Source organism: Crinia signifera, chromosome 4, assembly GCF_055691185.1.
Source record: "Crinia signifera chromosome 4, ASM5569118v1, whole genome shotgun sequence".
In the NCBI taxonomy this organism is placed as follows: Eukaryota; Metazoa; Chordata; class Amphibia; order Anura; family Myobatrachidae; genus Crinia; species Crinia signifera.
Window position 1 is genome coordinate 227,873,029 of NC_139220.1, and position 26,208 is coordinate 227,899,236.

The 26,208-nt window shown below is 43.5% G+C and overlaps 1 protein-coding gene across 1 annotated transcript in view; it reads right to left on the bottom strand.

Moving 5' to 3' along the window:
• The window catches only part of TNFAIP8L3 (TNF alpha induced protein 8 like 3), a 79,401-nt gene extending 74,516 nt beyond the window's left edge, over positions 1 to 4,885 (bottom strand). Inside the window, exon 1 of the mRNA XM_083183910.1 lies at positions 4,609 to 4,885. Coding sequence (XP_083040036.1) covers positions 4,609 to 4,654 — 46 coding nt within the window. The 5' untranslated portion in view covers positions 4,655 to 4,885. The remainder of the gene's footprint in view (positions 1 to 4,608) is intronic.
• Positions 4,886 to 26,208: the final 21,323 nt, after the last annotated feature.

Consider the following 26,208-nt stretch of genomic DNA (forward strand, 5'->3'; position numbering starts at 1 on the left):
GTGCAGTCATTCAATTGCGACTTTGCACATCAGCGATCAACTACCTGGAAATCGTCAGAGCCAGGTTTTATAGAGAACCATAACTGACAGTTGGAGACTGGAGAGAATGTCCTGTTTCTGGATAGCAGAAACTGGGTGGAGTATGCGCCTCCGACAGTGGGGACAAACGTAAAGAAGTCCCTTTGCTGCACTCGCCACTCTGCGGGCCCGGTGGCTCGCTACGATTGCCACAGGTTCTATTCTACCTCTATGGGGGTCGTGGACCCCCACAAGGGAGAATAGCCCATGTGAGTCGGTAACCCCCTGTCAGAGCACCGGCAGTCGGGATACTGACTGTCGGGATCCCCACTGTGGGAGTGTCATCCGGCACCAGAGAAATCACACTGACCTACTTAGGAATGAATTTAGCAGTATAGATTGATGATAGATTATGACACTGTGGACTTAATGTACAGTAGTTAGCTGTGAATTGAGTGTACTTTGCAAATTCTTTCTAATTCAGCAGAAGAACCTGTCCACCTAGCATACAAGGAAAAGAATGCTCATAAAACCTTAGTATTAGCCAACAGCAAATCACAAGCGGGTGGCTAATGTTGACAATCTTCATCATAATCACCTGATCTCTGCACCTGCAACCAATCGCCAAGCAGCTTCCGCCCATCCTGCTTGTATTTGAAATTGTTTGAAAATCCAATTACTATACTAGGCCTATATTATAAGGCCCCTCCTCTCCACTATATCACTTCTCCAGGTGCAGCCTGATGTAAATACCAGTATTATATATATCTTATGCACTTTCTGGGTGTGTGCAAAGCAATTGTCAGGGTTGTTAGGAGGTGGGCAGCAAGTAAAACATTCCTGCTCCTTCTAGAGGCCCCGCCATGCCAGTACATGTGTGGTCACTCCTCCGTTCACTTTATAAAGGGTTATGCAACACACACACACACACACACACACACAAAGTGGGTTATTCTGGTTCACTCTCACAGGCACAATCACTCTCTAATGGACAAAACCTTGTGCACTGTAGGTGGGGCAGATGTAACATGTGCAGAGAGTTAGATTTGGGTGTGTTATTGTTTCTGTGCAGGGTAAATACTTTTACACTGCAATATAGATATCAGTTTGAAGTACAAACTCCACCCAAATCTAATGCTCTCTGCACATGTTACATCTGCCCCACCCGCAGTGCACATGGTTTTGTCCATTAGAGTGATTTTGCCTTTGCGAGTGAACCAGAATAACCCCCACTGTCTGTAGACACTAGAGTCAATGTAGAAACAAATTCTGAAGTTGACACCTGTCCCTACCCCAGTTGATTGCAATGTAAGTTCTAATTGCAATCATTACTCTTCTGATTAAAAAAATGATTCTATAACAAAAAAAAAGAACAACGAATTGCATATCATGAATAAATACATTTCATTTTGCATAAACAATATGGTGAACATATTGGAAAAGTTTCTCATTTGTGCGACAATCCTATCATAACACAAATATTGAAAACCGTAAACGGTATCATCATCAAAGCTATCCATACTACTGGGAATACATTGTATGGCAACATAAGTGTTAGCGCTCTCTCCACGCTGCAGAAGATCTATAAAAAGCAAAAGGAATCAGAATTCATGAGTTAACACTATACATACTTAAGTGTTAAATTAAGAATCAACACAACAACAACAACAAAAGGGCCGTTGCACTTGTCTTCCCAGTCAGTTGAGAAAAGCCAAAGAATACGTATTTAGGACAATCTCTAGCTGCAAGTGATATCTTTGTGTCAAGGTCCTAATCCACGTAATCTAATTTCGCTATCATATAAAGCTCATTTTATCAGCGCAGAAATTCGGAAGGATGAGCAGGACTCACATGTTAACAGACTAATCAGATCCTGGAATATAAAATGCATATATAAATGAAAAATATATAATCTAATGTATATAATGTAATGTTTATCCTTGAATATGCCATGTGAGATGGCCAGCAACGGAAAGAGTGACAATATAGAGCACAGAGGCACTGTGTAGGTTTGTTGAACATACGCAAAGTGCATGTCCAACCACAATACAGAACAGACTACATACAGAGATGTGTATGTGACAGAGGTGCTGTACAGTCTAGACAGGTAATGAACACATTAATAATATAGTAAGCGGCAAAAGACATGCCACAGGACTCAGCCCTCTTACAATCTCTTCTTAGATAATTGGGATTCTCATTCTACCGTTTTTCCCCCCAGCAAAAATCTGGTGACTAAACTGCTTATTATGTTTGTTGTATAATAATATGTTATGTGTGACACATTGCCATTGTAGTCCGGGCCCATTCGGAATAATATAAACCTCAACAACAAATCAATGTTTATTATGTGTCCACAAATATATCATTAAAGCAAGATGCTCCTTATTCCTGATTAGTGCTAATGACTGTAGTATAAAAGACTGCTCATCAGTGCTACATCCCACTCTGCTGTCCATGTGAGAATGTATAGATTTCCCTGCTCCTGCGGTTACTCAGTAATACAATACCTGTCAGGGGGATACACTGTTTATTTCTCACTCTGGTAAGGAAAACTAGGGGGTAAGATAAAAATAGTCTATTTTTTTAATGTTTAAATGATGGTTGGAAAAATACCGTCATACTATTTAAACCAGTGTTTCCGAACCTCAAGGCCCAGTAACTAATTAAGTTACCTGTGCTCAAGTACAACTATCCTTAAAACCTGAACCGTTAAGCTGGGCACACACAAACACAAACACACACACACACACACACAGCTTTATCTGTCTAATCTGTCTAAGGGGAAAAAAATCTGGAAATGTATGGGAGCAAATGACAATCCACCAATTGCTCCCAAACACTAGAAAATGGATACAAATGATTGTTTGGTTTAATTTGATAAATCAAACGACTTTGACCAATTTATCTGAGGGGCAGATTTATTAAGCTCGGTGAAGTGATAAAGTGTCTGGTTTTTATCACCAGCCAATCAGCTTCTAACTGTGAAATTACATGATTGGTTTGAAAAATGAAAGGTAGGAGCTGATCGGCCGGTGATAAAAAACAGACACTTTATCACTTCACCAAGCTTAATAAATCTACCATAAAGTGTCTGGTTTTTATCACCAGCCAATCAGCTTAAAACTGTGAAGTTACAGGCTTGGTTTGAAAAATGAAAGGTAGGAGCTGATTGGCCGGTGATAAAAACCAGACACAGTGGGCCAGATGTATTAAGCCTGGAGAAGAGATAAACTGGAGATAAAGTGGAGATAACATGGAAGAGATAACGCACCAGCCAATCAGCTGTGCTTGAAATATGACAGTTGGGATCTGATTGGCTGGTGCGTTATCTCCTTCCATTTTATCTCCAGTTTATCTCTTCACCAGGCTTAATACATCTGCCCCTTTATCACTTCACCGAGCTTAATAAAGCTACCATTATTATTGTTTGGTTTCAAGCATTTAGGAGGAAATGGTTAAGTCTTATATGCTCCCATACATTGCCAGATTTTTATTCCCACCTGATAGATTGGACAGATAAATCTGTAAGTGTGTACCCAGCAATAGTGTGCCTTGCGGACCGAGGTTGGGAAACACTGATCTAAACAGTAAAGATATAATACATTACTGTTAGCCCACACCTGGATACTAAAAGGTGTAAGAATGTGACATAACCCCCCAAAATAACAATACACTTTCTTATTCTCCCATAAACCCTGCTCCTTTATTTTGGCAGAGTAACAAAGCAACAGAGAAAGATTTTAAATTAAATTAAGGGTATGAAAAAGCACAGAAACATATGGTGTTATGTTCTTTAAACACAATTTATTTGATTTATTGCGCTCTAGCCTTGCTTCTTTATACTGCTGGTATTTTGTCTAGGTAACATTGCCAACATTGCATTTAATTGGGTTTTGTATGGTGTGTGAGCTACTTTAAGGGATAATACTGCACATTGCTGTAAACCAGCACTGTCAGAACTCGGCTCGTACTGTCAAAAGGTCGATGAGTAAAACATTTTGGTGTGTTTGCCCCATTGAACAACAGAGTTAACATGACAATACAAATAACACTGACAGCAGTCTCCAGTGTTACCATTAGCTAAGAGCCTGACTGCATACAATGGCTTTGCTAATATAGATCTGCTACACCTTACAGTAGATATGCACAAGATCATCAGTTATACCAACTACCAGGTGCAAGTATCATCTCTGCTGCAGCGTCACTTCAGTCATATGCAAATATTTCACCAAGTCAGTCTCATTTACCAATGGAGTGGGTGCTATGCAGCAGCTGGTTCTGCAGGTATTGCATGAGTAGCAGACCACTGCATGGGCACTGGGAAATGATCAGCTTAGGGTGCTCTTACCACTGATGGACACCATGCCAGGGACCATTACCTTAATAAACTTTTAATCATCACTTGTGGATCTCCCCCACTCTGTCTGAGCCAAAGCAGTCTCTGTTCCCTAATTTTACATTTATTTGGAACTCTCTGCAGAATTGCTGCACTGCCTAATTCCCCCCACCGTGATATTAAGAGTAATTCAGGGTCCCACCCATGCCAGTCAGGGGAAGTAAGTGAGGCAGATGCTCTGTATAAGTTACCTGGTGACAGCTCGCCCTCGCTGAGATCCCCGGAGTCCGTATCCATGGCTGGAGGTCCGGCTTGTGCCTGCAGCTCACTCCCAGGTCTGGGACCTCCTCCTCTCGGACAGTGACACTGCTGAGCTTCGCCGTCTCTGGCTCACGGTGAGCTGCTGTGCGGATCAGCATCTCCGAGCTTCCGAACGATGCGGGCAAGGGAGTATAGGACGCCCAATCCAAACGGCGGGATTGTCCCCGCCTATGCGTCTCCGCCAATAGGAGTGTGCCTTTATCCTGGAGGCTGCTGCAGCGCTGCTCTCCTCTCTTCCTACAGAAGGATCAGTGAGCAATAGCTGGTATGTCAGTGCATGCTATGCAGCTGCCTATGTCTAGTGAGAAGTTACATTATTCCATACACACCTTCCCATTTCAGCTTATTTATTGATGATGAAGTTGCAGGTGTCATTTTAAGGCAATTAATACCTGCAATTCGATTGTTTTTTTTTAAGTGTTGATAACATTCTATCTTCAAAACTAAAATACAGATATATATATTTTTTTATTAACAGTTTCTTATATAGCGCAAACATATTCCGCAGCGCTTTACAGAGAATATTTGAACATTCACATCAGTCCCTGCCCCAGTGGAGCTTACCACCACATGTACACGCACACACATTCATTCTAGGGTTAATTTTGTTAGGAGCCAAATAACCTACCAGTATATTTTTGGATTGTGGGAGGAAACCAGAGGATCCGGAGGAAACCCACGCAAGTACGGGGAGAATATACAAACTCTGCACAGTGCAAGCCATGGTGGGAATTAAACTCATGACCTCAGAGCTGTGTGGCAGTAATGCTAACTGTTACCCCATAGCAAAATCTTGGCAGGCCCCTTATTGTCACTACAATGCCCATTTTTTGGAGGGGGGGGGGGGGGGGGGCAGAAGAAAGAGGAGGGAGGGGGCTTCATGGAAAAAGAGAGAGAGGGAAAGGGAAAGAGAGAGAGAAGAGGGGGCGAGAAGGATTGAGATTGTCAGGGAGAGAGAAAAAGGAGAGAGAGGGAGAGAGAGTGTCACCAAGAGATGGGGAGAGAGTGTGAAAGATGGCTATGACAGTGTGCCTCCTACTTTACTCCCGCCTTCCCAATACAGGTGCTGCGGTGTACTTTTTAATTATTCTGTCACTGCCAATAAAAGTGCCACTATGTACCTCCTGCCCACCCCCCCAGATGACACTACCTTTGGCAGCGCTGTATCTCCTCTCCTCCCCTGTCGAGTCTCTGCAGTCTGCACTGCTGGGTCTCCACACCGGACATAAGTGCCGGAAGCTGCACGTGCGCCAGGTCTTCTAACCTCCGCACAGGGACTCCTCACCACTGCACCGGGTCTCCACACAGCACTGTGTAAGCGCCAGCCTAGAACTAAAGCTGCACACTGCACAGGTCATCAGGTGCTTTTGTATTTTGCGCCAGGGCTAGTAACGGTCACTAGAGTGTGATGTTGAGCCCCAGGAGGGAGGGGGAGGACAGAAAGACTGCGCTGTCACTGGTGCTGCCAGTTTTATTGAAAAAATGTAAAGGGTGCAGGGCAAAGGCTTAACTACCATAGGTGCAAGGGGTGCAGTTGCTATGGGGCCCAGAGCTGAAGGGGGGCCATCTTTACTGTCAATTTGATATGTCTTACATACATTTATCACCATCAGTCTCTAAATAGGGGGCCCTACAATCTTTTGCTATGGGGCCTACAAATATCTAGTTACGCCCCTGGTGCAGGGGATTGCTAGCTTGGGCCCCCTGAGCTGCCGGGCCCCATAGCAGCTGCACCCCCTGCACCCTCCATTGTTATGCGACTGATCCAAGATATAAAAGTTTTATTCACGTGAAGGTTTCCACGATATTATAAAAGCAATGGGTCACATACTCTTAATGAAGGTTAACACAACCACAGTGTTTTTCAGTATAAATCTCTGTGAACTTCACAGGTAGACGCTCACACAGCAGGATGACACTAGGCCATACTCCTATGCGTTTCATCATCAACGGACTTCGTCAGAGGAGAAAAGGGAGAATACAGCCTCCTTGCATGGTCCCAGGTCCAGGAATGTACTAAAAACCGGAATGGTTTGGACTATAGAACACGGGGGGAGAAAAAGAAACTCGGGTGGGGTGCACTCTGAGTCCCCTATAAAGTTATTCTGAAAGAATAAAAAAAAATTTGTTTTTATTTTTTTATGTTTTTTTTGTCTGCTTGTGCTTAAATTATATAATTTGTGAGAAAAATATATAAATAAATAGTTTTTTAAAATTAAACACTTAGTTGTGTGCTTTTATTCATATTTCCTGCGAAAATATTTAATGCCAATTGCGTACTGGTATAGTCAGCACTTGTTTGTCTGCCAGATTTTTTGCAAAAAAATGATGACCATCATATTCCCCATCAATCATACACCATTGATGTTATGGGTGTCACTTAGATAAGTGATAGGGGTCTAATCATTGGTCAAAGCAAAAAATGACAAAAATAGACAAAGTATTTACATATATACACACTGTACAATATCTGCCTCAATCTGAGCCTCCTTATGTCCAACATACAAAAATTGTTATACTAGTGCCCTTGATATGTTTTTGGAATTTTAGCGCATGTTAAACATAGATCTTCTATCAATATATGCCCCATTCAGATTCTATTATAGATGTAATTGGGTAATCACTGTTCACTATTTAAAATAGTGATTGGATGGTGTGTATTCACTAATTCAAAAAGGACATAGACTTTCACCCTTAGGTAAATAGTCTGGTACGTACCCAGATACAGAATAGGTGAGGTAATTGTTTAAATATGTATGAGGAAGATGCCAGATAGATAGCTAATAATTATAGTCAACTCACTGCTATCAAACCCTAGCATGCTGCCCCAATAACATTTATAATTTTGCCAAATACATACGTCCATACACAGAAATTTGGACCAATTGTTGTAGGATAGCAAGTAAATATCTGTATGTTGCCAAATCAACAGCTATCTACCAAGGATTAATGAAGACTGATCCCTACAATAAGTAACCAGCCCACAGCTGCAAGTTTAAACAGAATCACATGGAGAAAACTGCACAGAGAAACAAATCAATAATTAGGGCAGCACCTCTCCCACTGCTTCAATGCCGCAATTGGTATTTGGTTAGCATTACATTTAATATATATACATGGAAGAGGGGTTTTGGAACAGATAAGGAGGACCATAGGACAGGGGGGGACCGTTGTCCCACTCAGAGCCAGCGGCAGCCTATGTGGTTGCTAGCCGCGGATTCTGGCGGGGGGTCCGGTTACCAGTAATAGCGCTGAATAGCGCATGTCTCCAGCTGTCTTCAGACGGGAAATCCCAGGAGACGAGACGCCGGTCACGTGAGCGCCCACGTGATTGGCTCTGTGACGTACGTTTCGCGAGGAGGCTTGGTCACACAGCAGCTGCCAGAATCCGCGGCTATCAACCACATAGGCTGCCGCTGGCTCTGAGTGGGACAACGGTCCCCCACTGTCCTATGGTCCTCCTTATCTGTTCCAAAACCCCTCTTCCATGTATAAATATTGAATGTAATGCTAACCAAATACCAATTGCGGCATTGAAGCAGTGGGAGAGGTGCTGCCCTAATTATTGATTTGTTTCTCTGTGCAGTTTTCTCCATGTGATTCTGTTTAAACTTGCAGCCGTGGGCTGGTTACTTATTGTAGGGATCAGTCTTCATTAATCCTTGGTAGATAGCTGTTGATTTGGCAACATACAGATATTTACTTGCTATCCTACAACAATTGGTCCAAATTTCTGTGTATGGACGTATGTATTTGGCAAAATTATAAATGTTATTGGGGCAGCATGCTAGGGTTTGATAGCAGTGAGTTGACTATAATTATTAGCTATCTATCTGGCATCTTTCTCATACATATTTAAACAATTACCTCACCTATTCTGTATCTGGGTACGTACCAGACTATTTACCTAAGGGTGAAAGTCTATGTCCTTTTTGAATTAGTGAATACACACCATCCAATCACTATTTTAAATAGTGAACAGTGATTACCCAATTACATCTATAATAGAATCTGAATGGGGCATATATTGATAGAAGATCTATGTTTAACATGCGCTAATATTCCAAAAACATATCAAGGGCACTAGTATAACAATTTTTGTATATTGGACATAAGGAGGCTCAGATTGAGGCAGATATTGTACAGTGTGTATATATGTAAATACTTTGTTTGTCTATTTTTGTCATTTTTTGCTTTGACCAATGATTAGACCCCTATCACTTATCTAAGTGACACCCATAACATCAATGGTGTATGATAGATGGGGAATATGATGGTCATCATTTTTTTGCAAAAAATCTGGCAAACAAGTGCTGACTATACCAGTACGCAATTGGCATTAAATATTTTCGCAGGAAATATGAATAAAAGCACACAACTAAGTGTTTAATTTTAAATAACTATTTATTTATATATTTTTCTCACAAATTATATAATTTATGCACAAGCAGACAAAAAAACATTAAAAAATAAAAACAATTTTTTTTTTATTCTTTCAGAATAACTTTATAGGGGACTCAGAGTGCACCCCACCCGAGTTTTTTTTTCTCCCCCCGTGTTCCTTAGACAAACTTGTTATAACTCGGGGGTGCACCACTGAGCATCACGTATAGAACATAGAACCCAACAGGGTCAAGGTCACTAGGTGATGTTAATTACAAAAATCAAAGTATAATTATTATCAGATGAGTCCCCTTATCATAAACTAATACCTAAATTGTAGTACCCTTATCAACTAGTGCAGTTCCCCATTCCCATTCGCAAAAAATGGTTTGGACTATACAAGGAAGATGTAATGTGACCCTTTCCTATGTCCCTGGTGAAAGCTACAGTATCATGTCCCTGGACCATGCAAGGAGGCTGTATTCTCCCTCTTCTCTCCCTGGTGACAGGTGTCACAGCAGCCCAACCGGAAGGGACACCCCCGGCAATGCACCCCCTGGACCGGACACTACAAGCTCCAGAATGACAGATATTGATGAGTGGAGACTGTCCGGTCCGGCGTTCTGGGGTGCTGTCTGGTTCCGGTTTTTACCCATAAATATGCTAATGCCACAGGAGGTGTCTTGTGTAAATAGATGTATCCTGGATGTTTTTGTGTTCTGCTGCTTCATGCAAAGATGCAGCATCAGATCACTCAGATTGCATATCAGTCCTGTGAAGGGTGGCATTTGGTAACTCAGGATGGCAGGCGTATCCACACAGTAGGGTCCAGGACCAGGTCCGTCTTAACAGCATTGTGGGAAAGGAGAGTTGTCCCCATAGTACCCTCCTGATAGTGGGACTGGAATCAGATAGTTGATAAATATATCTCACCCTTAGAAAGTCTTTAGTGTGGTGTAAACCTTTGTTGTGCCAGTTTTATGTCCTGGTACATAAAAATAATCTATTTGAAAGATTCACAAATCCATTGCAACATTACGAATGGAAATGAGGGTGATTCTAAATGACTACACATAGAATGCTTATGGGTAGGTTTCAAGCTCCAATTATAAAATGTGCAAAATCAACAACTTTAAACAACTTATATAAACTACACAAATTCAGAATTATATGTCATATACAGTTAACAAGAGTCTATGATGTGTCAAGCAATAGAACAAGAGTAACAAGTAAAAGGTTTTACCACTTTTCCACTGATAGCTTGCCCTTTGGTCTAATTCAGCATAGAATGTTAATTAGAGAAAAAGCAGTTGCCTACGATCAAAAAGTCACCACCCAAAATGAAAGAATAAACGCATATTGCAAAATTGCTATTGCATACCAAATAGCAATGCATAAGCAGATTCATTTGCCTGCATTTTCACAATGTTTCCTCCCCTAAGCGCTGGCTTGCTGTAAGATAAACTGCGACTGCACATGCGCAGGTGCTTGATAATCGGGCAGCACGGATGGTGTAATGGTTAGCATTACTGCCTCACAGCACTGAGGTCATGGGTTTGATTCCCACCATGGCACTAATTCATACTTGCCTACCCTCCCGGAATGGCCAGGAGGGTCCTGCAAATCGGGTACCCCTCCTGGCCTTCCTGGGAAGGTGGGTAAGTCTCCTGCATTATCGGCACAGTCCCTGCTCCCCCCTTCCTCGCGGTATAAAATGCCAAGTTTCGCCCAGGGAGGCGACGGGCTAAAATGATGCGAATTGCATCATTTTAGCCCCTCCCCCATCCACAGACCTGCGAATTAATGCGGCTGCCTGTCCTGAGGCGGGGCTTGGTGATGTCAGCCTCGTCCCGCCCCCAAAACAGCCTCGTCCCAGAGAGGAGTTTTTAAAAGTCGGCATGTATGCGCTAACTGTGTGGAGTTTGTATATTCTCTCTGTGCTTGTGTGGATTTCTTCTGGGTTCTCCGGTTTCCTCCTTCAATCGAAAAATATAGTGGTAGGTTAATTGGCTTCCAAGAAAAAAATAACCCTAGAAAGAATATGTGTGCATGTACATTTGGTAGGGGATTGTAAACTCTACTGGGGCAGGGACTGATGTGAATGTTCAAATATTCTCTGTAAAGCGCTGCAGAATATGTGTGCGCTATATAAATAACTGGTAATAATAATAATAATCGGTCGGACAGCAAATTCTCTAAGTAGCGATCCAAGCTGAATTAGGCCCTATGGTTGGATGCTTATTACTATGCTTATATTCTCAAGGGACACTTACAGGCTGATAATGGGATTACCTGAGGGTTTCCTACAGATTTTGCCTTAGGATAAATTCCACTAGTTAGTGGCTGAAAGGAGTCAGTCTATACTAGAATCCTACCATAATGCATAGCCAGGGATGCCCTGGTTCAGGGCAGGTATAACATTATTATCGTCAGTAAATGTAGCAAGGTCAATTAAGAGAAGTACGGATGGCAAGATCAATTACAAACACGGTTGACTGCAGTCGCACAGAGATACATGTGCTATGCTTTATATAGCTAAGGTTAGTGACATTACTACGGCACCTAAAGGCATGTTTCTACAGTATGACTGAAACAGAGCAGTGTACAGTAGATGGACAGGCATTTCAGAGCCAGAGTGATGACACGTTAAGCAACAGGTATAACACCAGAACAGAAGAAAATACAGCACAATGGAGTAATAGCAATTCCTTTATTTGGCAAAGGAAAATGCAACATTTCAGTCTAATGGGACCTTTATGATAAAATGGAATCCCTGTGTTTAAATTGTATATACCCTTAAAACTAACTGACCTAATTACAATTAGCACAATCTTCCTAATGGCATTTCATGAATTAGTATCTGGCAACAGGATCACCAGGAGACAGATCAGTATATTACCGTGTTCTCACTGCCAGTGAGAAATACAGGGCTTTTACCCGGCATTAAAATGCCGGGGACTGCAGGGATGGACCCCCATTCTCACTGCAAGGCAAATTCCTGGGTGAAGAAGTTCTACCTGGTAATTTGCCTTTTGACACTGGTTTTTATGCAGTGAGAACGGGTCAACCCGTGTCTGCATACCCGGATCTCAAACACGGGTAAAAAGAAGGGTTTTACCCATGTATGAGATCCGGGTATGCGACCCGTTCACACTGCAAAAAAACCCGTGTTAAAAGGCAAGTTTCCGGGTCGACATGCTAGACCCGGAAATTTGCCTGCAGTGAGAACGGGGTATTTAATAATAAGCCATTATAGTACACAATAACAAAATATATATGTATATATATATATATATATATATATATATATATATATATATATATAGAGGGTTCCCCAACCAGCACTCAAAGGTATAGGAGCAGCACCTCTAAAGGATTCTCTGTTAGACAGAATCCGATAATAGGTATGAAAAAGAAAGAGGGCGCTGAGAAATTATTCAATGGTTGTTTTTCAACAGTATTTAATACACTAAAACACTTTCATATGAAATATCAATAAAAATTACATAAAAGTATGTTTGCCCTATTCAGGCAATTAACATAACATAAGCACACTTTCAAATTACTTGATAACAATCATGACCAATTTTTTAGCCGATGTAAGTAGGAAAGTCCTTAGACTACTTGTTAGTAGGAGTTAGTCGGTTAAGGTGTAGATTCCAACGCGTTTCATCAGTGATCTGACTTCCTCAGGGGCAACAGTAAACCGATGAACTTTTCATTGAGTATGGTGTAAATCCAACCAACAAAAATAACCATCCGGGGTCCAATATATGTCAGAGGTATTAAACCATTTATAAGATAATCGGTACTTGTGTCCTAGCACGGCGACACCAATGTAGATTGTATGACATCGGGTGTGTAAAATTGGTCACATCGCATCGCATGCGACCAGATCGCATGCGATGCGGCCGATTAGATTTATACTGCAGGCTGGAATGATCTAGCCTGGCGGTAGCGACACGCGGGACCGCGCATCGCCACAGCTATGGGGCAAACACACTGAGAGATTTGTGCTTAATTTCTAAACGATCTAGCCAGATTGCTTAGAAATCAAGCTCAAAATCTCCCTGTGTGTATGCCCTGTAATATTTATCCAGTGGTGCCTCTGAGAAGTTTTGGAACCATTTGCCGCCGATATCATTGGCAGCGGGGAACAGGTAGTGTGTATGGGGCTTTAGATCATAAGCATAGATAATTATTCCACAGACGCTCTGTAAATTTGAAAAAGTCCAACACAGATGGTGTTAGTGGAAGATAGATCATAAGTAATTATTTAGCTTCATTTTCCAGTAAATGTGTACTGAGTGTAGAACTGTCTCTATCAATACTAATAGCTGAATGCCCTCTTATTTTCTTTGTTCTGTGGATTTTTGCAAGCAATTGAAGACAAAAGATAACAGAAAAGCATGCCGCTCAATACACTCATTTTCAACAACACACTGCAGTTAATACTAGAATAGCATTGACTTTTTATCCTAGTTTCCCAAGATACTAGGCCTAGAAAAAGTTATGGAACAAATACTGCTCTGCAATAAATCACAGTTCAAGCAAAGGTGAAATGTAATACATTTGTCTGTAGTCAAAGGAAATATCACTGGCTGAGAGGCAGGGCATAAAGTCAATATCTATTATTGGAAATAGCTACTGTCTGCTTAGCTTGACCTGCATTTTAGATAAAATTGGTGCAGTTAATTGTCCATTTTAGGTGGTCTTGATGTATAGTGTGACTTACACAGCTATGGTTTAATTCAGAGGTGGGAGCAAAGAAAAACCAGTAACTTTGCATTTGGGCAATCCATGTTGAAATACAAGGGTAGCAAATATATACAGATACAACACTGATTTTCTGGAACCTGATGGTCCTGAGCCTCTTTTAATCCAGAAACATCAGTTACTGTAGGATTCGGGAGGGTTTAGAGGGCAGTGGAATGGAGGGAGTCGCTCTGAGGGTAGGAGAAGCTGTGCTGCTGGTACTGGGACTTGTGCTGTGGTGCGTGTTTGTGTGTGTGGGAGAAGGGGTGCTGCCGACGTACAGAGGGAGCCATGTGCAGTGTAGGGGGGAGAGGGACTGTGGGAGAGAGTCGCAGAGGATGCGGGGGTGTTGGGGGGAGTCGCGATGCGAGGGGGGGACACCAGGTGCATACACGATGCAGGGACACCACTGATAATCCTGCCAAACTGCTGGAATCCAGGGTGCTGACTAAGCACCGGCACACTAAGATTTGAGGAGCTGCTAAACGCAGTTTTTCTCAAGTACATTTTCCTTTGAACTTGAAATTTTATTACCGATGTTACCAAGAAACAGTAATGTTACTATTTAAATCAGGATCAGCAGAGTTAGTATATCCCCAATAATATTTAAATAGGTTAACTTCTCCAGAACCTATTATTAAATACTTGCATTGATCTATGAATGAGAAAAAAAAGGGACCACAAGCATATCAACACCCCTGAGGAAGTCGCTACGGGACGAAATGCGTTTGTTGATTTTGAAACTCGGGGTACCAAGTGGCCTTCAGCAAGGTCCACCCCACACAAATTCACTTGTATTGATTATTAACATATTATTGCGATATTAGTAAAGAAAAATATTGCTGTATAACATCGGTTGTTCGTTCCTTGGGGTATCCATTGTATCAAAACAGTTGAAGTCCGAAATGATCTGAGCACTCCCATTACCTTTAAGTCCATTCTTACATTTGTTCCCCTAGGCAAAGGATTATTTGGGGTTAGAGGCTACCTAAAGTGCACAGTGATATATGTATTTAATCTATCAGTACAGTATTGGTACAATTCAAATATATATACTGTATATACAATGCAGGAAATAATGGCAGCACTCTGAAGACAAGGGCAAACAAATAAATTACGTATCGTGCTGAAAACACGTCTCAATAAACCAATGTTTTGGGGCCCACACAAGGTTGGTGTGTAGCCCTGCTGCATAATGTAGGTGTGAGGTCAGTGTGTAGCTAGTTCTGTGCTTTGAGTGACAATAGATACTGTACACCCTCTTTGTGGAATATAACACACCCACTCAACTGTGTGTGACTCATTAGAGTGCGAGCTATAATATCTCTGAAACTGCTTTTTAAAATAACTGAAGCATGGTGGTAGGTTTGTGCCGATACCAAAACATATAAATATGGAGATAAAAGGAAAGGGGCAATATTTTATTACAGCTTTTCAGTTTCGGAGCTCTATTTGTTCATACAAAGGCTGTAAATTAAGAACATTTTCAGAGAATGCAATTGGTACATGGGGTTGATTTTTCAAAGGCATACTAAAAAGTAACTCAAAATATGTTTTAGCTAGCAATTGTAGTAATAATAGTAATAATAATAATAAGAATAATACATACATACAAATCAGTGACTTTTTCTATAAACATGAAAGTTACCACTTACTAAACCCCTGTAGACTACACCCACATCACTAGTTGCACCGCTGTAGCGATTGTCACACCACACAATGGGCCATCATAAATCTCTGCTCTAGACCCATGTGGACATTAATCTGTCACTATTACAGGAGGCACAAAATATGTGTCCCAATCAAACAGTCTGTTGCCCCTGGCTGAATAGCACTGAGGCACTATCAGACCTTGGTACTGTAATTATGAAGAGAAATCCTGAAAGACGATGCCCCCTGTAGGGTAACTGCATTCAAATAAAGACACATTTCTTTCATGCATTACTAAGGCAATATAAAATGTATTACAGAAATTGCACATGTGCTGGTTATGTAACAAGAAGTTTGAGATGTTTTATATAAGATACAAGCACTTTTCCTATGTAAATATTTTATTTTAGGTTGTTAGTGGTTTGCTCCTCTTTAAACATAGACCAACAGACAGGAAGTCTGGAGTGTAAAGAGCATGTGGTTACACAAATAACAGCCTGTTCAGAAATATCTGCGTTTTTACACTTTCTTAAGCATTTTTGGAAAAGATAAAAAAAAAAAAATCCCAATGAATGTACATATAGGGTGACATTCTATGGGATGAGAGTTTTTCGCACGTCAGTTTTTCGCCCATTATCGCACTTTTTTCAAATCGCATTTTTGCCTTGGATTCGCATATTTAATGAGGAGCGTGTTCCGGCAAGAAAAGTGTGATTGAGTGCGATAATGGGCGAATTTTCGGCATGAAAATGAGCCGGACCTGGTTCATTGAGCCGGACCTGGTTCCAAAAATACGGGGGACAAAAAGCTTAGGGGTCCCCCGTATTTCTGAAACCAGCCCGACTCTTGGACCGGTCCTGGTTCCAAAAATACGGGGGGGAAAAAATCTGGGGGTCCCCCGTATTTTGAAACCAGCACCGGTCTCCAACAGCCCGCAGTGTCATGACACAGCCGGGGGACACTTTTTACATAAGGTCCCCCGGCCGTACCATGAGCACCGTGGCTGGTCAGCCTTGGACGGGGTACCTGGAGGAGTGGGGACCCCCCCCAATAAAGGGGTCCGGCTCAATGATACCGGGGCTGGTTATGCTCAGGAGGGGTGACCCCACGCAATTTTTTACCACAGAACCATGCACAGATCTCAATGATCTGTGCAGGGTTCTGGCCAACTCGCATATCAGAACCTGGTCTGATTTAAATCTCATCTCATTAAATATGCAAAAACGGGATTTCGGCCGTTTTTTGCGCAAATTTCGCCAACAAACACAAATCTCATCCCATAGAATGTCACCCATAGAATGTATAATGACTATAATTATATATTTTTCGATTTTATACCCAGGACCGCGGTCAACGGGCCCGATTAATGTTTGCATTGAATTGCACAGCCACAAGGAAGCTGCTTTGAAATTCTCTCTAATTAGAATTATAATGCAGCAGGAGGTGTGTGTAGGAGATAGAGGCCTCCTGTTCACATAAGCGAGGATCTGAGTTCTGCAGTGGCAGCCGGAGGAGGGCACTGGCATGCGCGGCGAAGGCGCGTTGACAATTTGGGGATGTGGCCTAGCTAAAGGGGGCGTGGTATATACTTGCGATGCTCCCACAAGGCCACGCCCCATTTTCACCACTGTGGGGCATGAATAGATGCTGTGCGTCTATTCACGGGCGACAGGAGGGGACTCCTAACTGCACCCCCCCCCCCACCGCGGGACACTGCCCCGGGTGGGCCGTGGGAACATCCCCAAATACCGGGATGTTCCTGCGGTAACCGGGACAGTTTGGAGGTATTATTCTACATCTGAGGACATTGAAGTCGCCACCTACACAATTCGCAAAGGCTACTGACACTAGCCAATCTTCTTAAGCTTAGTATCTGGACACCATGGTCTGTGACCAATGATGCAGACCCTGGAACAGTTACCACCTTCAAAATGGGTGCCCATTTTGAAGAACACTGCAGAGTGCAGCCCCAGCTTCACACCAAATGCTGCAGAATGCTGTGGCTGACAGGGGGCTGTGAGGCCCATCGCAAGACCTGATGTGCACAGAATAGGTCTGGTCTTGCACCTGAGCAGAGGCACAAACATAGTATTTGTATAGGGTTTGTGTACAAACATGAATGAGGCCTGATATGAATGAAGAGGACATACCACCACAAGTAATGCAAAATACCTCATAATAGCAATATCACCAGAAGGTGGTCTTCAGATACCTTCCAGGCAGCCTGGACTGAGCACATAAATGGTCCAATGGCCACGCATGTGCAGTACAAATACTTAGACAGAACCTAGACGTGTATTCCTTTACCACTGCGATAAGCAAGCAGCAGAGTGACTATCAATGAGGCAAAGCCATTGTATGGACAGATTTCTACCTTATCTTAACTTTATGCTTTAGCAAACATTTGTTTCCTGGATTTCTTTGGGTAAAGGTTGTCTGATTATTAGTTTTATTATTTGTCGTCTTTTCATATTCAAACTGAGAAAGTGTACATTAGCTTTCTGACTATCCATAGACACTGTATAAATAAACCAACAATAAAATTAATTATAGCTTAAAGCGTGCTATCTGTCCAATTTCCTTGTGGAATCTCTTATTTAAAATTGCATTAGGGGATCTACATCAATCTGAAATAAAGAGCGGGTTATAGGCAGTATTTGAAGGGCGTCTCTTTAAGTACTGCTTCTCTATCTACAGTATATGGGAGACCCATAATAAATACAGTTTATTTTTAATTATACTTACCTAATTGAAAATGTTGGTGTTCATGGAGTAATGCACAGTTCTAGGGGCGGATTAGGCAAAGATCCTTGGTAGGTCGACACACCTATGAGGCCACCTGTCATCCAGTCAGTGTTTTTTTTTTATTAAGATGTAGCCCTGCCCAGAGTAGTGCCCGCATCTCCCCTCTCCCACATAAGCAACCTTTATCTTTTCACAGAGCAGAGTTCCTACCACTACTACATTTATACATTATTTATAAGGCACCTCAAGTGGTATGCAGCACCGGACATATAGCACATATAGCACATATAAGAATACAGGGCACACATTCTCCATTCTTAGTACACAATATAGCTGAGACGTAGGGGAGCAGAGGAGCAGTCTGCATGTTACCAGGGGCAAGTTGTTAGTGGTAGAGCTGAATGAACACAAGTGAGAAGATATGTTGATGTAGATGGTAGTAAGGGAGCTTAAATTGAAATGCAAGAAGGGGGCTGTGAGAACAGGAGGGAAGAGGGCCCTGCTCCAAATAGCTTACAGTCTAGAACACGGGTGTCAAACACAAGGCCCGAGGGCCAAATCCGGCCCGCCAGACCTCTTCATGTGGCCCGCGCAATCTAGAGTCTAGATCCACTTTGCATTGGCTGCCTGGGGTGGAATGAGGGACCGGGCTGATGGAAAAGCGCCCGCCGGGTTCTCCCCCTCTCCTGCCCGGCTCGTGTCCCACTCGTCACCGGAGAGACGCCGCGGGTTGCCGCGTCACACTCCCTCCTCCACGTGTCTGCCGCGTCACTCTCCTGCGCCTCGCGCACCCGGGCCACTAGTCTCCGGCTCGCTCCGACTCTCTCCTCTCGGCACAACACAGCAGCCAGCACGGACGGAAGGGAACGCCACAGTCTCCAACATCAGACCTTGCGCCTGGTACACTCAGCAGCAGGTACCTTTATGCAACTATGGAGCTCGAGAGACGGGGGTTTTACCACCTTTCAGCGGCTCAGTGTATAGATCAGGATATTAATCCAGGGAGCTCTCTCCCCACACTCCTTCATTACCGCCTCACCGTGGCCACGCCCCCAGACTTCACAAGTGGTGTTTTAATAGTTCTGCTTTTAATAGAGCTAGCATTCTGACACTGCATGTAAACATTAGTCACATTAATTGGATATCTACATAGTATTTATATACTCTCAAGGTGCTTGATTTCCAGCATGGGGGTGCAGGGAGGTCCCCGGTAAATACCAACCAAAGATGAAGTCTCTGGAATTTTTGGTTTTAGGTGGGAGTATGGGATTGGTTTGTACTATGATGCCAACATACAACCGGCCCTTTGAGGGTGTCCAAACTGCTGATGCGGCCCCCACTGAAGGGGGGTGCGTTCCACTGAAGGGGTGCAGCAAGGGCAAAGTCCTGTACTCTAGCATGGGAAGCAGTGATCAGGGTGGAGGAGAGAAGACAGTCGTCAGCCGACCGTAGAGCGCGGGAGGGTGTATGAATGGAGATGAGGTTAGAGATATATGGAGCAATGGAATTAGAGATGGCCCTGTATGTGAGTGTGAGGTGTTTGAAGAGGATTCTGTAGGGGAATGGAAGCCAGTGCAGATTTTGTTGAAGGGGAGTGGCGAAATTAGAGCGGCGGGAGAGGAAGATAAGCCTGGCTGCAGCATTGAGGACAGATTGGAGAGGAGCCAGTTGGGATTGAGCGAGGCCGGTGAGGAGAACATTGCAGTAGTCGAGCCGTGAGATGACCAATGAGTGGATGATCAGCTTAGTTGCACACTGTGCACTCTGTAAATATTAGTTTGTTCACACTGTGCTGCTGTATACCTATGTGTGGCTCTGTATATGATAGCAAATGCCGTACCACTTACACATGTATATTTCTCTTATGCTTTACATCCATGCTGTGTCCGTTCTGTTTATTATTGTTTGTTGTCATGGTGATGGTCAGTTGATGCACGTCCAGGGCGTCACAGCCTGATGACATCACTGGATAGCGCCGCCGGACAGCGTGCAGTCACTGGGTGGATATTTAAGGTATGTTTGTCATTGTATCTGTGTTCTGTAGCCTGATAAAAATGTCTCTTCTTCTGAAATGTACAGATGAAGCTAGCTTCATCTTTGCAGGGGCTGGCGATACCTTCGTCAACCGCCGGCTCCCGTCAGGGGGCTCGCGAGCACGAGTCGCTCGCGTGCCCTGTGGCAACGGAGCTTGTCACAGATCCCCGCCGCCTCCTCCACCACCGCAGGACCCCCTCGCTGCCCCGACCCCCCCCAACCCTGCCCATCTCCCTGAAGCAGAGACGGGCAGGAGGTCGCTGCCCTGCCAACGGAGGATTGGGACACACGTGCGCGTCTGAAACACATTTTTCAGAGCTCCGTTACAAAAGAGATATTGACGGTTTTCAGTTAACTGATTTCAGCTTGTAGGGGAGGAGAGGTGCCCCCTTGGGAGCAGGAGCCCGGCGGTAAATGACTCCATTGCCTCCCAGAGTTCTGACAATCATGAAAGGTACCAGGTGAGGCAGTGATATTGGGTGCACTATGTATGATTACCCTGGGTAGATTATGTCATTCCTAGAATGGATTACAGAAAATGAGGTGGTTGCAGCATCCTAAAACTTACAGTGGGGTCCTAACACACTCTGCGGCCCATATGCATGGGTAGTGTATAGATAATTGGCTGCTGTTCAAATTCAACAGCATGATGCCTGCTAGCAGTTATCAGGTCTGGCCAAGGACCATAATACATAAGGGATGTATGCAAGCTGCCTGGACCATGGGTCTGTAGACCTAATTACTGTTGTTGCAGGCCAACTTGCTGAGCTGTGTACAGTGTATACACACTGCTTGAATACACACTGCTTGAAATGCACTGCTTGATGCAAGTTTTATAGATCTACAGCTAGATACAGCTAGGTAAGTATAGAAAATAAATGATTGTTATAGTGAAGTCATAGAGAGAATTTAATCAGCAATATAATGTTCCGGGCAAATGTTCCCAAAAATTACCCGTTTTCAGGTAAAACCATGTCAAGTTCACAGACCTATGTGTTACCCTGGCCAGATTCAAATGTGGTTTTCAGAGTCTACTGAGCTCTTGAAAAAAATCCTAGATATGTGCTTCGGCAGGCCACACTTTGGGGCTAATTAGATAGCCCCAGTAGGTCAATTAGCTCATAGTCAATTACTGCTGCAAATTTAATATCAGACTGATCAGTTTGTGCTTAAAGCTTGTTTAAAACTATTGAATTATGCAGTATAAGAGATAGAATTGATGGTGCCCACATCATTTAAATACAGTAGTTTGGTGAAGTAAAACACAGACTAGCTGTGTTACAGGTAGGGATCCTAGTCCCAAAATGATTTTGATTTCCTGGGATTTCAGGATTATCGAGATGTGATTGGTATTAAGAAAAAAATGCCTACACTAGAAATTAAAATTTATTTGGCTAGGACCAGAAGCCCCAAATACAGTTTAAAAGATATCCATGCTGAGCACATGTGATTTAATTAGTACCTCAGTAAACTTGATTTAAAAATTTGGGTTCAGGCATGGTTAGCCTTAAAACCTTGACTGTAATGGTGGCATTGGCAAACGTGGTACAAATTATGATGGCTGCCAATAAGATCAGCCCAATCTGTTACCATAGCAACACCATGATCCAGCACAAGGGTATAAAATACCTCAACACCACCTGATTTATGAGTCTGTTATCCCCTCTGCCTTATCGACACTCAGTATTGCTGGACTATCGCTGCACACTGTGTAAAACCTTCGACCTCCCCCTCGCAACCCACCATCTTGCACCTACCAGTGTTCTGGTATTATACATATCTTCTATTGTATTGGCACTGTGGCCATTAAAATACTTAAGATTGACCAAATCTTTGTTATTCATATCGCTGGGTCTATTTAGATTTAGACACACCTCGCCTGCACTGGTACCCACGCAATATCATATGTTACAGGAGCTACTAGTGCAGGTCTCACCATCAACACTTTCACAAATGATGACAATAGCAATGGTATATAGTACGGTTACTAGAGATGCCCAGAGGCAGAACTCTGGGAGGCAATGGAGTCATCTGCCGCCGGGCTCCTGCTCCCAAGGGGGCACCTCTCCTCCCTGTGAGTTTTAATCAGTTAATTGAATGCCATCAATATCACTTCTGTGGCTGACTCCCCCTCCTAACATCATTTTTGCAAGCGTCACCCTGTATTAGAACCCATTATCTGTCTTACTGGAGACAGACTCCTTACTCATTTAACTATTGGGGGGACAGGGGGGACACACCAATTTTTATCTTGCCTCCGGGCAACTGGGACGAACTTACGCCACTGGAGATGCCGCCACATAATGCAGTGTGAGGAACAGAGCAGAGCTGCTGCACATGCCCAGTAGTAGCAGCTTCTTATAATAACCCCTTCCCGACATTTGACGTATATATACGTCATGGCCGGGATGTACTTCCCGACACATGACGTATATATACGTCATGACTTCAAAGTGCCACTGCGTCTAGAGACGCAGTGACAGAGGGACGATGTCTGCTGTCCCTGACAGCAGACATGTCCCTGCATGCCCAGGGGGGGCGGCGATGCCGCCCCCCCCGTCGGCGATGCCGCCCCCCCGTCGGCGATCGCTGTGATTGGCTGTTCAATGTGAACAGCCATTCGCAGCGTTTTCCTGTGTTACCGGCGAATCAGACGCTCGGTAACACAGGTGTCAATCACCGCCGGGTGTGAGAGGGCATGAGGGGGTCATCGGTGACGACGACACCTCACCCCACCTGCCCCCAAGGCTGTGATTGGTCCGTCGGACCGACGGACCAATCACAGCCAAGGCGCGCCATTTAAACTAACGGTGACTGCGCTGCAGACGCCATTCCGGTCTGGAATTGCGTGCAGAGCGGTCACCGGCCACTCTGTCATGATATACATACCTGAACCTTGCCTGATACTTACCTGATCACCGCTGATCACCGCTGGTAGCGTGCTGCCAGCAGTTGGATGCTTCCTGGATCTTGTGACTTCCTGTGTCCTGCTGCTGCAGTGTCATAGAGTCACAGATCGTGAGAGATAGTGACAGAGAGTGACAGAGAGTGATAGAGAGTGCTATATTTTGTGTCTGCTGCACCCCTTTTGTGCTGATCAGTATATCTGTGCTGATCAGCATTTTTTTTTTTTTTTTTTTTTATATATATACCTGTCAGTTGCACCAAAGGTTGTGCTGCCTGTGCAACTGACTGCTGCCCCCCCTTTTGTGCTGATCAGTTTAAATTAATTAACTGATCAGCAACTTTTTGGGGGTCCAGGGTTTTTTTTTTTATATATACCCTGTCAGGTTGCACCCACAGTTGTCTGCTTGCTGCCCCTCACTGCTAATCAGTGTCGCATCACTGCATCACTGATCTGCAGTTTTTTTTTGGGGGGGGGGGGGGGATTGCAGTGGGGTTTTGTTTTTACACCCACTTTGCTTTTGTGGGTGCTTTTGTGGGTGTCCTGTGGCCGCTGATCAGTGACGTACATCACTGAACAGCATTTTTGGCACAGGGCTGATATCATTTTTTTTCTGCAGTTTTTTTAAATTTTTTTTTTTTTTTGGAGAGTGCTGTGGTTTATTACACCCACGTTGCTTTTGTGGGTGTCCTGTGGCCGCTGATCAGTGACGTACATCACTGAACAGCATTTTTGGCACAGGGCTGATATCATTTTTTTTCTGCAGTTTTTTTAAATTGTTTTTTTTTTTTGAGAGTGCTGTGGTTTATTACACCCACGTTGCTTTTGTGGGTGTCCTGTGGCCGCTGATCAGTGACGTACATCACTGAACAGCATTTTTGGCACAGGGTTGATATCATTTTTTTTCTGCAGTTTTTTTAAATTGTTTTTTTTTGGAGAGTGCTGTTTTATTTTTATTTTTTTTAATTGTTTTTACACCTGTTGCCTTTGAGCGCTGTTCAGTGACGGACGTTACTGACCAACATCTGTGCTCAATTTTTGGCGCAGGACCTTTTTTTTTTTTTAACCCCTTCAATTTTTTTTTTTTTTATTGGGATCAAATTCCTGTATAAAGTATTTTTTTTTCTGCACTACATACACACTACACACTACATACCCCCAGTGTTGAAATAAAGTTTGTACCCCCCCAACACTATACACGTGTTGAAACATTACACTTACAGAAACACAAAAATAAAAATGGCATCCCAAATGTCATCCCAAATGTCATCCCAGTCATCCAGAAGAATGTATTCAGCGGAGGAGGCATATGCCATGCTTGCCTCTGACTCTGACACAGCCAGTGATGCAAGCGGGGAATTTGAAGGATTCGTCTTAAGCTCCTCTTCCTCCTCTAGTGATGAGGGACCCCCTCAAAGACGCCCCCGTAGAGCAGCTGAGACCCCCCCCCAAATGATTGATCCCGTATGGACCCCACCACCAGACAATTTTGAGCCCCAGGTTCCTGAGTTTTTGGCCATCCCAGGAATCCAATTTGATTCAACAGGTCTCAGAGAAATTGACTTTTTCAAATTATTTTTCTCTGATGATTTTATAAATTTAATGGTGGACCAAAGTAATTTATATGCCCAGCAGTTTATTGCTCAAAACCCCACGTCATCATTTGCTAGGTGGACCCCTGTAGATGCAGTAGAGATGATGACGTTTTGGGGTCTGGTGTTACATATGGGCATAGTAAAAAAGCCAGAAATTAGGCAATATTGGAGTACAGATGTTCTGTACAGCACCCCACTTTACCGTATGGCCATGACTCGGACTCGTTTTGAGATAATCCTTAAATTTTTACATTACACCGATAATGCACAGTGCCCACCCAGAGATGATCCCACCTTTGACCGGCTATTCAAAGTCAGGCCGGTCATTGATCATTTCAGTGCCAAATTTGCAGAGATGTACATCCCTGAAAAAATTATTTGTATCGACGAGTCCCTTATATATTTTAAAGGAAGGGTTAAATTCCGCCAGTACCTTCCCAGTAAGAGGGCAAGGTATGGCATAAAAATGTATAAACTGTGTGAAAGCACCTCAGGGAACACCCACAGGTTTAGGGTATATGAAGGGAAGGATTCAAGAATTGAACCGCCAGAATGCCCCCCCTCCCTCGTAGGTGTTAGTGGAAAAATTGTCTGGGATTTAGTGCACCCCTTCCTGGATAAAGGTTATCACCTCTATGTGGATAACTTTTACACTAGCATCCCCCTGTTTAAGGCCCTTGGTTCAAGAGGTACAGCAGCTTGCGGTACTGTGCGCAAGAACCAAGAGGCCTCCCAAAAACGCACATTGCCCAAGTACTGAGAAGGGGTGAAAGCAGGGCACAATCCACCGAAAATATGTTGTTGGTCAAATATAAGGACAAGAGGGATGTCCTTATACTGACAACAATTCATGGAGACAGTACCACCTCCATCCCTGTACGAGGTACCAGTACCCACACCTCAAAACCTAATTGTATCCTAGATTACAATAAGTACATGGGCGGAGTGGATCTTTCAGATCAGGTACTGAAGCCGTACAGTCCCCTGCGGAAAACAAAAATCTGGTACAAGAAGCTGGCCGTGTATATCATCCAGATGGCACTGTATAACGCTTACGTGCTATTCCGTTCTACCAGCCAGAGGGGGACATTTATGCACTTTCAAGAGGAAGTCATAAAGGGCCTAATATTTGGGAACCAGCAGGCAGAGGGCCCCAGTTCTTCTAGTACTGGCCCCCGTATTGTACCAGGGCAGCATTTTCCTAACGAAATCCCCTCCACTGCAAGAAAGGGCAGGACACAAAAAAGGTGCAAAGTTTGCTATAAAAAGGGAATAAGAAAGGATACTATTTTCCACTGTGAAACTTGCCCAGACAAACCCGGCCTATGTATAAAGGAGTGTTTTCAAATATACCACACATCTATGGATTATTAGGTTCATCATTTCACCGTGCTTCGGGGGTCTTGCTAATGCCACATAGCACCCACCATTCATTCCACCAGAATCTGAGCTGCAAAATCCAA